This window comes from Astyanax mexicanus, chromosome 4 (genome assembly GCF_023375975.1).
Source record: "Astyanax mexicanus isolate ESR-SI-001 chromosome 4, AstMex3_surface, whole genome shotgun sequence".
NCBI lineage: Eukaryota > Metazoa > Chordata > Actinopteri > Characiformes > Acestrorhamphidae > Astyanax > Astyanax mexicanus.
The window spans coordinates 48295556-48311974 of record NC_064411.1 but is presented as its reverse complement, the minus strand read 5'-3'; the positions used below and the strand labels follow the sequence as shown (position 1 = coordinate 48311974).

The window sequence follows — 16419 nt, the reverse complement described above, 5'->3', positions numbered from 1 at the left end:
TTATTTTAGTCATGAATTTACTTCAGTAGTGCTACTCTATTAATTAATTTATTTCAGCAGTGCATTTCTTATCAGGAATGTACCTCAGCAGTGCTATCCCTTCATGACCATTTACCTCAACAATGCAATTTTAATCATGAATTTACCTCAGCAGAGATTCTATTCATAAATTTACTTAAGCAGTTCTGTTTTGGTCATGGATTTGCTTTAGCAGTGCTATTTTATCCATGATTTTACACCAGCAGGGTTATTTTAGTCATGTATTTACCTCAACAACGCCATTTTACTCATGGATTTACCTCAGCAGTGCTATTCTGTTCTTGAACTTACATCAGCAGTGCTATTCTAATTTTGAATTTACTTTAGCACTGTTATTTTGTCATGGATTTACTTCAGCAGTGTTGTTTTAATGTTGAATTTACTTTTGCTATTTTATGCATGAGTCACGTGAGGGAAATTTACACAGAGAAGGGCAGCCAGCTTTTAAGTTAACAAACAAACAAATGCTACCATCCTAGTCCTGTACAGCTCATATTTGTTAGCTGGTAAACAGGTAGTTTTGTGAGCATAGTTGGAGGGAAGTTTGTGAATAGGTGGTGAACAGTTATCAAGCGTGAGAAGTCTTTCGATCTGTGTGTGTTTTGTTGGTATAACTTATATGCACTTTTTTCACTTAATCGACCGAATATCAAATGTTTAATTTTTTTTGCGGTTGCCAAATATTCTGTGCATTCCATGATTCATGATTAAGAACGTCTTGTGTGAGGGGAAATGGGGCTTGTTAGATAAAGTTCTTATGAAGGTTTCAGTTGTGATTGATTGTAAACCCAACAGATTTTCTTCATCAGCATCCACCACAAACCCTCCGACCCAACGCCCTTTTGTTGTGTTTGTCAACAGTTGTGTTGGTGGCTTTATGGGCGTTGTATTGAGTATTGAAAGTTTGCTTGCATTTGCAGAAATGAAACCGATGCTCTGGTTTTGGTACACCGCAAGTCAGGCTTTTAATAAACTGTAAAAGCTTATCGGTTCTGCGACTTTCTCAGAAGTCAAGTCCTCACACGAGAGCAGAATAACAATAATTCATCTGATTTATTCTCAGATATTTGGGGTTAGGTCTGAGATTTTTATTATTCAGTGAGGTAATGAAATAGTATTGAGAATTTCTGGGGTATTTTTCTGAATTATTGAGGAGGAAAATGTCTAAATGTACTAAATGTCTAAATATAAATAATATACAACTTACACAGTCATATTAGTACTGTGCAGTAGTAGTGGTGTGGTAGTGGTAGTAGTAGTAGTATAGAATATAAAAATAAAATGTAAGGTTTTTTTTACACTTTTTTTGCACTATTATTTTTTCAAAAAAAAATATTTCAGCTTAAAACTATCACACATATTAACATTTCTTGTCTTTTTTTAACATATTTAATCATATGGATATTGTTTTTCATTTGAACTGAGAAATGAGTGAGATATAGTGAGAAATGAGCAAAATATATTTACTGTAAAAAAAAAAAAAAATCCATTCTTTTATAGATGTATGCACACTGGAACAGAAAGGTGTGGTGTTTTTCATCATTACATTAAATAAAAAAAAACAAATAAATTTGATGTCACTAAAAACTAAGAACAACATCTTCTCCAAACATGCTATAAACACCTGCATTTGATGTGCTGCTCTTTTGTCAAATCTTAATATTAATTACGCAGTAATAAAAGTGAAAGTGACTTGAATTTGCCTCACATTGCAATTGCATTTATTTGTGTATGTTTTATTATACTATGACCTCCATATACCATATACCTCTCAATATTGTTCAAATAAAAATCAAGTCAGAATATTAACATCTTATTTGGGTCTGCTCTCCTCTTGTGTGTTTCCTCTGTAATGGTGATGGTAACGCTGTTCTTTCTGAACTGTTTTAGGCTCGAGTTCAGCAGGAGCTCCTGCAGGGCTTCCTTCTCGTAGCCAGGCTCTCGGTGCTCCTCACGTTCGAAAGCCGCACGACGTATCTCTCTCCTCGTCCCTGTCCAATAGATCTGCTGTAAACGCCCCCTCTGCGTTTGCAGACTTTAGAGCTGTAAGTCGAGTTCTGTGGAACTGTGCTCGTGTCCGTCCGGCTTAGCTAGCGCTGCGTGATGCGTCTGTGTATGTTGTGTTTATTGTGTTGTAGCGTGTTGTAGCTTTTGCGGCGCGTCGTGAGTCCGTAGCTGCAGCCACGTCGCTGTCTGTTGCATGCATTTATTTCATTGTAGCTGTAGTTAAAGCATGATGTCTCTGTGCTCTGCCTGTTCTAACCCTCCGTTCTTCCTCTGTCCAGAGTCTAACACACCTAGTCCTGTTCCCAACCCTGCACCCAGCACTCCAGTGTGATTCCCTGGCTTTGCTTTTCTCCTGAACTCTTTCCTGTGTTTGTTAAAGATTTAAACTTCTTTCCAGTAGAGTAAGAGTAGTAGGAACCAATGTACATATTTAGGTCTTTTGAACTGTCTGATTAGAGGATACTGATGTTTTTAATTGCAGTTTTTATGTACATGCTGTCAGATCCCATTTCAGAAACCTCTGGAAAAAACTAAGAGAGCACTGATTTTGCTATTTATAGGTATATGTTTGAGTAAAATGAACAATGTTGTTTTATAATATAAACTACAGACAACGTTTCTCCCAATTTCCAAATAAAAATATTGTCATTTAGCACATTTATTTGCAGAAAATGAGAAACGATGCAGAGCTTTCAGACCTCAAATAATGCAACCAAAACAAGTTCATATTCATAAAGTTTTAAGAGTTCAGAAATCAATATTTGGTGGAATAATCCTGGTTTTTAACCAGGTTTCCATGCATCTAGGCATTTTCTCCTCCACCAGTCTTACACATTGCTTTTGGATAACTTTATGCCTTTACTCCTGGTGCAAAAATTCAAGCAATTCAATTTGGTTTGATAGTTGTGTTCAGGCAGGTAGGCATGCTGGTCTCAAAATGAGTTCAGGCAGGTAAATTTCTGGCATATTGCCACCTTGGCAATGGAAAACACAGGTGCGCCACTGACTGATTTAAACCTAGACTTCAGTCAACTCTCAGATGTTCATTGCTTTCTTTGCAACGCAGGTGCAGGTCTTATTATGTTACCAATATTCCAGAAGGTTGCAAATAACCTCAAAACAGTACCTGATGTTTTTTTTTACTATGATTCACAGAATAACCACAAAATAACCTCATTAATGTCCAGATCCAGCCAGAGGGTCTGAACTCTTTCATACATATCTCCCAACAATAAGAGTGTTTTACTGTAAAAACCTCAAATCACATTAGAGCAGATGCTGGCCAACAGCAATCAGAGTTATTTAAAGAAATAGTAGAGATATTATGAGCCAGCTTGAATAACAAAGCTTTGTTTTAGATTTTAACCATGGGAGTTACCATGTAGTACCCATGTTCTATTTACAGCAACAGTGCCCTCTGCTCTGTGAGATCTTAAAGACCTCTGGCTGACACTGAGGTCAGGAAGAGTGGGAGGTTTAACCTGTGTGTCTTCCTGTTTTCTACCACCTAATACCGATTGAAGTCTCACATCTGAAAGTATCACCATCTTTTATACATTGTAACAGATGTTCTCATTATTTACTTCTTTTTACTTTTGGGGGGGGTGGTAGTAGTAGTAGCAGGAGGAGGAGGAGGAGAAGTAGTAGTAGCAGCATTATTATTAACAGCAGCAGCAGTGGTAATAAAAGTAACAGAAGCTTCTGCAGTAGTAGTAGCAGCAGCAAAAGTAATTTTATTATTTGCTGTAGTATTAGTAGTAGCTGCCACAGTATCAGTTGTAGTAGTTGTAGTGGCAGTAGCAGCATCATTAGTACTAGGATTAGTAGTAGTAAAGCAGCAGTAGTAGTAAAGCAGTAGCAGAAGCATCAGTAGTATTGATAGCTTTAGTGATAGTAGTACTGGCTACAACAGTAGTAGTAGTATTAGCTGTAGCAGCCATGGTTAAACAAAAACAGCTGCTGCATTAGTTGTAGTAATAGTAGTAGTACGGTTAGTAGTACTAGCAGTAGGAATAGTGCCCTAGTAGTATCATTAGTAGCAATACTGAATGCAGTAGTAGTAGTAGTAGTGGTAGTAGTAGTAGTAGTAGCAGCCATGGTTAAACAAAAACAGCTGCTGCATTAGTTATTAGTATTAGTAGTAGAAGGGGTAGTCGTTTTAGCAGAAGTAAAAGTAACGTTATAGTACCATCAGTTTCATTAGTAGTAATACAGGATAGAATGCAGCAGCGTTGGTAGTAGAAGTAGTAGTAGAAGAATCAAGTAGAAGAATCAAATCGATAGTAGTAGTAGTAGTAGTAGTAGTGGTAGTAGAAGCAGAAGTTGTAGAAAAAACATCCGTAGTAGTAGCATGGGTGCTAAAAAGTCTTAAAATATCTTAAATTAACTGTAAATTTGCTGTGGGTATTACATTTTTAGACTGTGCGTTTAATGCAGGTGGGAAAACACATACTAACATTAGTGGTGAGTTTCCGGGAAGAGAACTAAGGTTAGTGTAGGGCTAGCTAACATTAGCCGTGAGCTAGCTAACGTTACTGGGGAGAGAACTATGGTTAGCATAGGGCTAGCTAACATTAGCGACAAGTTTGCTAACTTTCTAATGTTAGCGGCAAGTTAGCTACATTATCAGGGAGAAAACTAGGGTTAGCGGAGAGCTAGCTAACATTAGCATCGAGCTAGCTAACATGTTCTGCATCAAAATGTAAAAAAATGAACAAATGAGAAACATTAAGTTTTGACTAACAGTACATTAAATTATTTTCTAATAAAGAAATTAAGACTACGTTTTTAGTAAATTATATTTATTTAGGTGTTAAAAAGGTCTTAAAAAGCATTACATTTTACTTTTTAAAATGGAGCATGAACCTTAAGTATTAGTAGTAATACTAGTAGTAGTAGTAGTAGTAGTAGTAGTAGTAGTAGTAGTAACAGTCATAGTAAAACAGAAATAGCTACTGAGTTAGTTGTAGTAATAGTAACCTAGTAGTATCATTAGTAGCAATACTGTATGCAGCAGCAGCTGTAGTAGAAGTAGTAACAGTCATAGTAAAACAGCTGCTGCATTAGTTTTAGTAATAGTAGTAGTAGTAGTAGTAGTAGTAGTACTAGCAGTAGTAACAGTAACATAGTAATATAATTTATAGCATTACTGAATGCAGTAGTAGTAGTAGTAGTAGTAGTAGTAGCAGTCATAGGAAAACAAAAACAGCTGCTGCATTAGTTGTAGTAATAATAGTAGTAGCAGTAGAAGCAGTAATAGTAACATAGTAGTACCATCAGTATCATTCGTAGCAATACTGAATGCAGCAGCATTAGTAGTATTAGCTGTAGCAGTCATATTAAAACAGAACAAGCTGCAGCATTAGTTGTAGTAATAGTACTAAGAGTAGTAGGGCTAGTAGTACTAGCAGTAGTATTAGGAACTTAGTATTACCATCAGTATGATTAGTAGCAATACTAAATGTGGCAGCATTAGTAGTAGTAGTAGTAGTAGTAGCAGTATTAGTGGCAGTAGTAATTTCTATAGTAGTAACAGTAATTCTGTAGCAACATCAGAATTCTTAGTAATAATATTAGTTGTAGCAGCATTATTGGTAGTATTGGTAGCTGCACCCTTACTGGAAGTTAATGCAGCAGCACGAGTAGTATTATTAGTTGTAAAAGAAGTTGCTGCAGCATTTGTTATGGATGTAGTATGAGCAACATTAGTATTAATCATTACTCAATCAATCACACTTTTATTTGGTTACAAAATCAGTAGAAGGTTACAATTAATGTTCTAATAAAATTACAGCTCAATATCGGCCTATACCAATGAACCTTAGCCTTACCCTATTCACTATTCAGTATACACTATGGAGACCCAGTTCACAGGGCATCTTATTCAACTCTTTATATTCATTTTTACTTTTTACAAACCTAATGGCCATGTTTTTTGTTTTTAAATGAAATTGATGTGTTTTGTGTTCCATAATCTCAGTAGTAAAAGTGACCCCTTATATCAACACATATCATCAACCCATTTAGCATCTTTAGCTCATAGCTCCAGCCTGCGCATGCCATTGTGTTAATGTGTGCAGCCCCTGCATGTGTTTGCACATCCTTAGTGTCCTTGTGTGAGGCATGCCTCCTGCTTTTTTCTGTTGTGTGTTTAGTGTTGTTTACCTTAGAACTGTGTTATAATGTGTCTCTCTCCCAGGCCCTGAACGCTCGAAGGTAAGGCTGCACGAGGGTTTGGTGACCACAACTCTCTGCATGTGTGTGTTTGTTTGTGTGTGTGAGAGTGGAGTGTGTGTGTGGAGTGTTAACCACAGCGAACACCTACTCCACCCAAAAGACGCTGATTCTCTCAGATGCCAATCTTTTCGCTTCGTACAGCCACAAATCACAAATATGAGCACTGGAGCAAGGCGGCTTTTCCCTTCACAAATTTAGGACCACTGCCCCTGACCACAGCGCCCAAACCTGACGATGACCAGTAGATATTACAGTAGGGCGGGACACTATTGGAAAAAAAAAATTACATTTCAAATGTTATTTTTCTACAATATATATCGCGATATTAAACAATGCAGGGCCCATGACGTCAACAGCCCCGCCCCCACCCGCGCACCGTCTCGCCTCTGGACCGATCAAAAGCTAGAGAGTCAGCGCCAAGTACTCAAAACCCGAGGAAAACCGCAAAACAACAGTAATTGGCCCTTTAATCAGGCATTTAAATGGCTTTTTAAAGGTAAATAAGAGCGTTTTTCTGGAATTAAAAGCGTGAATTCAGCTGTAACTGGAAATATCTGCACTGCAAAACTGTGCTGGACTAAGGTGCGCAGCTTTCGAAATGTGCACTTCCAAGCACGTGCCCAGCCATGTGAATAAAGTCCACACAGTTACCTTGTGTTTTTACTCCTACCTCCCACCCCTCGCGCTTCTCAGGCAGCAGCAGCCTGTCACTCACACAGACACAGAGACAGCGCTGTGTATCTACTGCACTTCTTGTGTCAAGAATCAAAACATTGCAACATGACGTGTTCACGTGACGTGTTGCCTTAAGTGACATCGCACGTCCTGCGTTGTGAGTATTGTTCTTGCGTACATCGCAATGACGATGCTTAAACGATATATCGTGCAGCCCTAATATTGTGAATAAACGTAAATGAGGATATTTAAGCTGGACATGTCAAAAAACATGGGACTTAAAATAGTAAATAAGTATTTAAATTGATGATGAAGTGACATGGAACACCTATACGTGTATAAGTTCTGAGGTGATATCTTGTGAGTGAGTTTGCCAGCGTCCATTTCTGAAGGTTGTGCGGGATTTTAACATTTCTAAGCCCACAATGTCACACATGTACTGGGAATACATCGTAGCAGGCTAATATTATTACCACCCACAGTGGACAGTGCAGTGGGCAGTAATGATCGTGACCGGTGGTGAGTGGCTAGAATTGCCCATATGGACGGACAAGCAACTCTATTACACAGTACTAAGCGAGAATTCTAGTCCTGTGTCCCATGACTTTTGGCATGTCTGTGGTATGACGGGGCTATGAATGGTTTATTCCAATGGATTAGGTATTAGAAAGTGTAAATATGCCTCATATGTAGTGTAGAATAGTGTAAATGGGTCAGACCACCTCTAAAGACCTGGTCTGTGGTTTGGTGCTGTGAGTTTGGGGTACAGGTCCATTACATTCCTGAATGTCCATAGACTTCATCACTGATTGCTGATTGTTTGCCGACCAATCAAAATAGCATGATGTCACACATCACGCCATCCCATCACCCTTATTCGAAATAATATTTTTAATTTCATCACTTCATAATTGCATAGTTTGGTGAAATATTATTTATTGCTTACCCCAGCTGATCAATCAAGACAGGTTAAGTATTTTCTATTTAACCCTTTTTTTATTGTTAATAACCCCACAAATATTTGCCCATTTAATAATATATATATATATATATATATATATATATATATATATAACTTTATGCCACTCCTGGTGCAAAAATTAAATAACATCTTCCTCTTGATTATATTCCAGAGGTTTTCAATTTGGTCATCATTTTATGTGATCTCTAATTTCTTTTAGAGCTGTATATTAGTTGCATATTTTTTTAAATGATGATAAAATTGTTTATTATATAATTTTGGGACAATAAATCCAAAAAAGCTTAAAAAATGTCTAGGCTGATCAGCTACATCTGTGGTAGGCGGTGAATGTTGTTGATTTAGTTTTTTACCAAACTATTTCTTAAGTAAATGTATCTTAAAAATGTGAACTTTAATCCTAATGCTGCACCAGATTTGTGTGTTGGGGTTGTAGCACAGTAGATATCATGATCCTCACATTGCTGTAATGAATCACGCTGTTGAATGATCGGCTTGATTCGGCTTAATTCACGAGTGTGAACTGAGAAAATTGATTCTACAAATTGCATTAATTTTTGATCACCTGAAACCCAAAATCTGCACATCCAGAATCTTCATGATCTTAGACAGTTAAGCACGGGTGCTCTCAGTGTGTGTTTGTCTCTTTAATGTGTCTACTGTTCAGACTGTCTGTCTGTCTTATTCTCTCTTTTTATCGCCGTCTCTCTCTCCTAGCTCGGAAGTGAGGTAGAGCAGCTGGAGTGGGCCAAACGAGAAAGCAAGAGGGAGGAGGAGGAGCGTCGGAGGAGGCTCCGCCTCCAGGAGCAGCAGGACCTGGAGCTGGCTCTCGCTCTCAGCAGGGCTGACATGTCTAGAACGTGAGACGGGTCTTCAAAAGCTGCCTTCTTCACTTCCCGACTGCCCGACACTGCAAGAAGAAAACCAAAACCAACATGTATGTAGATACAGTACCCGTCAAAAGTTTGGACCCTATTTTTATTAGTGGATTAATATTGAAGACACTGAACTATGATTAAACTTATATTTTCAGAAATTCCCTCTGGGATTAATAAAGTATCTATCTATCTATCAATTTATCTACAGTTTAGAATTATGTACTAAACAAAAAAGTATTTGGCCTCAACTATCTAAAAACAGATGGTTTGGGTTGATTTGGGATCCAAATCCGGTCTTTTACATAAAATGTGAACACAGTATGTCATTTGTGTCGTAGTGTGAACAGCAAAAAATGCACTGAATTATTAAAACCACTTCTTATACAAAATTGTGATTTTGAAACCCAATACATATCTAATGTGCAATAATTCTACTCTTTCTGAATGGCCAGATTGGAATTCATGCGGCACTCAGTGAGTAGATGGCAAAATGACCATGATTTAATGATTAATAATAATAATTAATCATATTAGAAGGCTTGTGTCACAGTCATGCTGTGCTTCTAATAAATTATTTTAATCTGAACGTAGCTACAGATCATGGCTGCAGCTTCAAAGTGAAAAAAATAAACTAAAAACCTGTCTGTGTCCAAATAATGTGTCCTTTTTACAGCTCAAGTGAATTTTCAGTGATAAATCCAGGATGAAACTGAAACTTCATGTGAAGCAAATGTCAAAAATGGGTCACATTAAAAAGATTGCCAAAAATAAGCATCAGATTTGTTCCGAAAATCTGATTTGGGCCTTAGAATTCAAAGTATAATACACATTCTAATTTGTTAAAGACATTTTTGTTGCTGCCTAATTCCATATGTGCTCTTTCATAGTTTTTAGTCTTCAATATTAATCTACAATATAGAAAATAATACAAAACAAAGACTTAAATTATTGAATGGGAAGGGATGTGTCCAAACTTTTGACTGGTACTTAGTGTATGCCTCCAGAGATCAACATGGGTCTACTGAATGGACCCACTGCTATTCTTAGTGTTCAACATTCCCAAGAGCTCAGAGTCTCCTACTTTACCTAGTCTGCTGCTAAACAAACACATGACCCTGTCCTACACAAACACAGACCCAGTCAAGCCATTCAGACAACCTTGATATATTTGTAAGAGTAGGACCACACAGCATGGATGTAATTCTAATTTATTTATTGCGGTTATATTGCTATATATATATATTGCACTTTCTATATAACTTAGGCAGAAGTATATAGTTGGCCTTTTTAATTGATTGCCTTTTGAAAAAAATGTTTGCATTGATTCATCAGAACAATCACAGAAATTTCATCTACAGCTAAATCAGAGAGGATAAGTCAGGTCAGATTGTGACAGCACAAACTTAAACATCTAGTGAACAAGCATTTAGTGACTAAAGCCCTTTTCAGATGTGATTTGTTTTACACTGGGAGGTGGGGAAAAAATATTGATTAAAAAGATTTTTTAATTATTATTTTGTAGATTATTTTTTTTTAAATGTCCTGCTCTCACCCAAATAAGTAAAGATTATGGCGCTGTTTTTCTTCTACGAATGTGCTCTAAAAATACCTTCAGGTCATATTAATCTTATGTAAATCGGCATTTAAAGGTAAATATTCCATCAAATAGTGTGGAAAAGGAGTTTTTACAGCTTTGCTCAAGTATGGAGGCGCTTTAGGAGGCGATTAGCTTCATTTTGCATTTTTTACATTTAGAGTTGAAGACAGTACATAAATGGAGTAGTTACTCCCATCTCATTCACTTCTATAGAAATTTCTCCTCCTGTACTAATCAGTCATAAATTCTATTGACGTTCTTTAGTAAAATTACATAACCCACCCCCTTAGATGAAACTAATCCCATTTTAATTGATTTTAGCTCAGTTAGAATGCAGCATGTCCTTCATTTATATGTCCTGCTCTCTCCCACATTAGTAAAGATTACGCCGCTGTTTTTCGTCTTTAAAATTAGCTTTAACAATACCTTCAGATCAAATTAATCCCATGTAAATCGACATGTAAAGATAAATATTCCATCAAATAGTGTAGAAAACGAGTTGTCACAGCTTTTCTCAAGTATGGAGGCGCTTTAGGAGGCGTTTAGCTTCATTTTGCATGGCACAAATATCACAGGCGTATTAATATTTTATCACATTGTTTTGGAGTTGAAGACCGTACATAAATCGAGTAGTTACTCCCATCTCATTCACTTCTATAGAAATTTCTCATCCTGTACTAACCAGTCAAAAAGATACTGGTGTTCTTTAGTAAAATTGCATTACCATGCATCCCCAGATAAAACTAATCCCATTTTCAATGATTTTAGCTCAGTTCGAATTCGGCAAGTCCTTAATTTCCTAAATTTCCTTCGGATAAATAAAGTATCTATCTGTCTATTTATATGTCCTGCTCTCTCCCACATAAGTAAAGATTACGCCGCTGTTTTTCATCTTTAAAATTTACTTTAACAATACCTTTATCTCATATTAATCTTGTGTAAATCGACAATTAAAGATAATTATTTCATCAACTAGTGTGGAAAATTAGTTTTGTCTCTTAGGTGTTCTAGGAGACATTTAGCTATATTTTGCATGGCACAGATATCACAGGCTTATGTCATTGTGTAGCATAGCCTATAGCCTTCATATATGTAACAAACATTTAGCTGCTAATTTTGTTCAACTTAAATTTCATTATTACTTAAGCCTGTCGTGATGACACATTTATTTGGAACATAATACAGTCTCAGAAAAAATATCATTGCCATTATATGATCATTTTATGCCACATATAAAGGGTAATATTATAGAATAATAATGCAATTACATACTTTTAAAGAGCTATAAACGTAAGAATGTTTAGATATGCTGCACAAATAACACAAACTACAAAAACAATACAGACTCACGCATATACGCAAATGAGATCTTTTTTCTAAGTGAACACAATTACGTTTCTAACCTCATACTTTATTGATAAGTCGATAATATAATTATTACTGTAGGTGGGTAATAAGATGATCACGTTTTGTGCTTAAAATACATTTTATCACGTTGTTTTGCAGTTGAAAACGAGTAAATCGAGTAGTTACTCCCACCTCGTACAAATGTGTTGTCCTGTACGAATCGGACGTAAATTGGAATTTTTTTTTTTTTTTTTAGTAAAATTACATTACCCCGCCTCCTCAGGTAAAACTAATCCTGTTTGAACAGGGCTTTAGTGAACTTTAGTGAATATTTGCAGCAGGCCTAGTATGGAAAAAGCCATAGTTAACATCCAAGTGCCTTCACAGAATGATCTGCAGTGTGCCTTCATTTAAATTCCAGATAATAGGAACCTATACTTGCCTTTATATTGTAAACACTGTGCTGCAAGGAGGCAGGTTCAGAGCTTCATCTGTAGCAGGCTCCACCCACAAAGAAGGAGAGAGAAAGAGAGATAGAGAGAGAGAGAGAAAGAGAGAGAGATATTGCAGGAATAGCAAACCACACGTGCATCAGCTTCTGTAGCAGATACTTATCTAATGTGTTTTACAAAGGTTTTGCACAGCTTTTGTGATACCTCTGCTAAATATAGCTTTCCACTCCAAGACCCAAGTGCTATACACTGAATATCTCCGCTTGTGTGGCCTTTTTCTATACTCCATTCTCTTCACGCTCCTCAAAAACTGTATAAAACCCTGAGTTCAGTGAGGATAGTGTGTTTATAGAAGATAAATGAAGGTCTATAAATGCACTAAAACCAAATATCTTTGTCCCGTTGTTCCATAATATAACTTACAATGCTCATTGCATTAGTTTGAGGAGAATTTGATTTGATTTGATTGAAGGATCCCGCTTCATATTACACAGAGATCATTCAACTTAGTGTTTCCACATAAAACAGCATGGCTAATACTCAGTTCCAGCCAAGTGTTCCGCCTTAATTGTTCAGCTCCAACCAAAGAATGTGGTAAACACTCCTACTGTAAGTTAACAAGAGACGAAAAGTACTGTAAGCCCATGTAGACTGTGTGTATGTATATATAGTGTCATTTTGTGGTTTCCTATTAGCATCCAGTTGTCAGATTCACAAAAGACAGCTAAAGAAAAACATACGGGGGCTCCGAGTGGTCCAGCGGGCTAAGCACCGCCACTGTGATCAGGAGATCGTCAGTTCGAATCCTGTTCATGTAGTTTGCCACCAGCTACCGGAGCCCTGAGAGAGCACAATTGCACCTTTCTCTCTCTCTCTGGGTGGGTAGATGGCGCTCTCTCCCCACATCACTAATCCAAAGGGTGATGTCGATCAGCACAAGGCTGCATCTATGGCTATGTAAATTGGGGAGAAAATGGGATAAAAATTTAAAATAAAATAAAAAAAAGGGAAAAACATAAGAAGGATAAACTTTCAGGATAAAACTTAATGTTCGTAAATGCAGTTATCAACAAAATATATAGTAGCTGTGACTGAAATGGATTCCTCCTACTCCCTCGTTAGTATTGTGCTATATAGGGTGAGACTAAACATAAGCACACAAGTGATTGGCTGAATTGTGTTTAAAGTTTAAAGTCATTTTCGTGTACTCACGCATGCTGCGTTCCAAAGTTAAGTCTGCATAGGCATTCTAGATAGGCTGCTATGTTATTTGTAGGCTGTTTCAAAGTGAAGGATCATTCATATAAATCCAAGAAATACAGCTGATATTTGGTGCGATTTGAGGGACGCGACTGATGTATCCTTCCAATTACGCACAATTCACAGTGCACATCCAAAGTGAGGGAAGCAAGGTTCATTTTAAAATTTTGAAAATGTTTTATATATTATTTCTGTGAAGAAACTGAAAAAACTGTCCTACTTTTACTGTCACCTAGACTTTGGAACACAGCTTTCAAGCTATCAAGACTCGTAATTGTCACTGGCATATAAGAGTAGACATAAAGTCTCCAGTTCATATTTTGTGGAACTCATGTAGTAAGTTTTACTGTGTTCTATAAATGTATGTGTTCATTGTGAAAATTTATATTGTGCTCAAAATCACATTTGAATTTCATTTTATGAACATGATATGAGTTTTCACATTAACAAGCTGTGATAACATTGTGAATAACATCAAGCTCAAACTGCATTACCCTTGACGAGCAACAGAGGGAGCTGTTGATGCTGCAAAATGGGATTGTGTGACATACTGAGGCTGGATGTAGAGCGAGGCAGAGTAAAGCAGAGAGAGTGAGAGATCCACAGTGAATTCACACAGCAAATTACTACTTCCAACATTGTGATTACACATCTTAAGTTTTTGCCCATATCATAAACTCCTGAAAAAAAGGATCCATTTCAGTCACAGCCATTGATTACATCCTCACGGGTTTGTCTGTTAGATACCAAATACCGGTAACCATAGTGCTCCCAACCCCGATGCTAAACCCAAATGCTCATTTTTAAACCTCAGTAACCTCTTATATTCAATAACTTTTTGTTTTAACGAACGCAATAGCAGCTTATTTGCATGCAGCATTTTCTTTTTTTAATCACTGCCTAATCCTAAGCTGTACATATGAAGAAGTTACAGCGCAACATAAATGCATGTTATTATTATTTAGAGCAAAATAAATAAATCTTTATGATATAAAAATGTATAGGGAGCCCATGCACTCGCATGTTTGTGTTTTCCCAGCTCAGGTGGACCCGACTCCGAAGTGAAGGACTTTATTAGGACTTATAATGCAAGGAATTAAAGTAAGTGTGCTACAGTGTGCAGGGAGACTGTTAATATGCAGTAACATATATATATACAGATCAGCCATTTGTAGTCCTTTATCTGTTTCTCTGCTTTCTCTGTTAACTTCTTTTCACCCTTTAGTTATTCAGTGTTCGGGACCCCACAGGACCACTGAAGAAACGCTATAGTTTGGATGGTGGGTCATTGATTCTCAGCACTGCAGTGACTGCACTAGATTATGCGCTGGGTGTTAATAGTGTGTGTTGTGCTGGTTTTATGAGTGGATGAGACACAGCAGTGCTGCTGGAGTTTTTAAACACCTTAGATTCAATGTCTTAATGTCACTGCTGAACTGGGAATAGTCCTTTGAGTGGCATCCACTAGTGCCATCAAAATTTTACATTGAAATGCTCTGCGATTTATATTGCGATATTAAACAATGCAGGGCCCATGATGTCACCAGCCCCGCCCCCAACCAGGCGCTGTCTCGCGTCCAGACCAATCAAGAGCTGATTTAGCGCCAAGCACTCAAAACCTGAGGAAAACAGCAAAACAACAGTAATAAACCCTTTAATCAGGCATTTTAATGGCTTTTTAAAAGGTTAATAGAGATTTATTCTGGGATTAAAAGTGTGAATTCAGCTGTAACTGGAAATATCATCGCTGCAAAACTGTGCTGGACTGAGGTGCACAGCTTTTGACACGTGCGTTTACAAGCCAACCTCGCGCTTCTCAGGCAGCAGCAGCCTGTCCCTCACACAGACACAGAGACAGTGCTGTGTGTCTACTGTACTTCTTATGTCAAGAATCAAAACATTGCAACATGATGTGTTTAGTTTAATTGCCTTTTTAAGTGACATCACACGTCTCGATCACAATGCTTAAACCATATATCGTACAGCCATAGAACAGTGTTTAAAAACTCCAGCAGCACTGCTGTACCTGATCCACTCACTGTATCAACACAACACACACTACTAACACCTCATACACCACCACCATGTCAGTGTAGTCACTTCAGAGCTGAGAATCAGTGACCCACCACCCAAAGAATAATAGCTGCTCTGTGGTGGTCTATCATGGGTGGTCCTGACCATAAAAGAACAGCTTGAAAGGGAAGCAGATACAGAACTACAGTCTTTAATTATAGAACTACAAAGTGCTTCTATATAGAAACAAGAATATGGTGTTAATATTATGGCTGATTGGTGCATCATATCCTAATAAACCAATAACTGTGCTTTAGCTTAGTGTAAATGTATGATTTGTAAATGAATGATGGTAAATGAAGGCTTCTGTGGTAAGTTAGCATGATCTGATTTGTAGCATATTCAGGTTGCTAGCTTGGATAAAAATGGTTTCCTTTAAAAATCCCAGTGCTTCTACTGTAATCTCTCAGAGTAGTGTTAAGAGTTGAAGTTTGGAGAATAATTGAACAATACCCAAGTTAATATTTGTACGCATTCCCAAATACAATACATTTATGTGATTGTTTTTGCTTTTTTTTTGGAACCTGAGCTTTTCGCTAACGGTAAAACACTGTGTTAAATGAAATGAACTGCAAAATGATTGAACTTGAAAAAGTACAGATGGTTGATTTTATGTTTTTGTTTTATTTGGTTTTAGGATGTACTTTTGTGGCCTTATACTGTATATGTTGTTACATTTTTATGTTTTACTTTATTTATTGCACTCCTTATGTACAACACTACTTCCTGCTACTCGCAGAATATATCTATATTGCAGACAAATGCTTATTTATACTTTTGTGAAGGTGTAGAATTTCCCATATTTCCGCATTACAAATAATGGATTGGTGAATTGTATTTGCTTAGCTCTGACATTAAACTTCTTTATAAATTAAA

General features: G+C 37.0%; 1 protein-coding gene across 4 annotated transcripts in view; it reads left to right on the top strand.

Moving 5' to 3' along the window:
* Positions 1 to 16419, top strand: part of eps15l1b (epidermal growth factor receptor pathway substrate 15-like 1b) — a 54029-nt gene extending 37610 nt beyond the window's left edge. The window contains exons 24-25 of one of the 4 annotated variants that reach the window (XR_007438893.1): positions 1930 to 6261; positions 8654 to 8730. Coding sequence is in view for 3 of the 4 variants with exons in the window: in XM_022678817.2 (XP_022534538.2) it covers positions 1930 to 2084; positions 8654 to 8800 (302 nt within the window). In the remaining variant the exon portion in view is untranslated. Of the gene's footprint in view, positions 1 to 1929; positions 6262 to 8653 lie in introns of all 4 variants that reach the window. The other 3 variants (XM_022678820.2, XM_022678817.2, XM_022678821.2) reach the window with 3 other exon arrangements.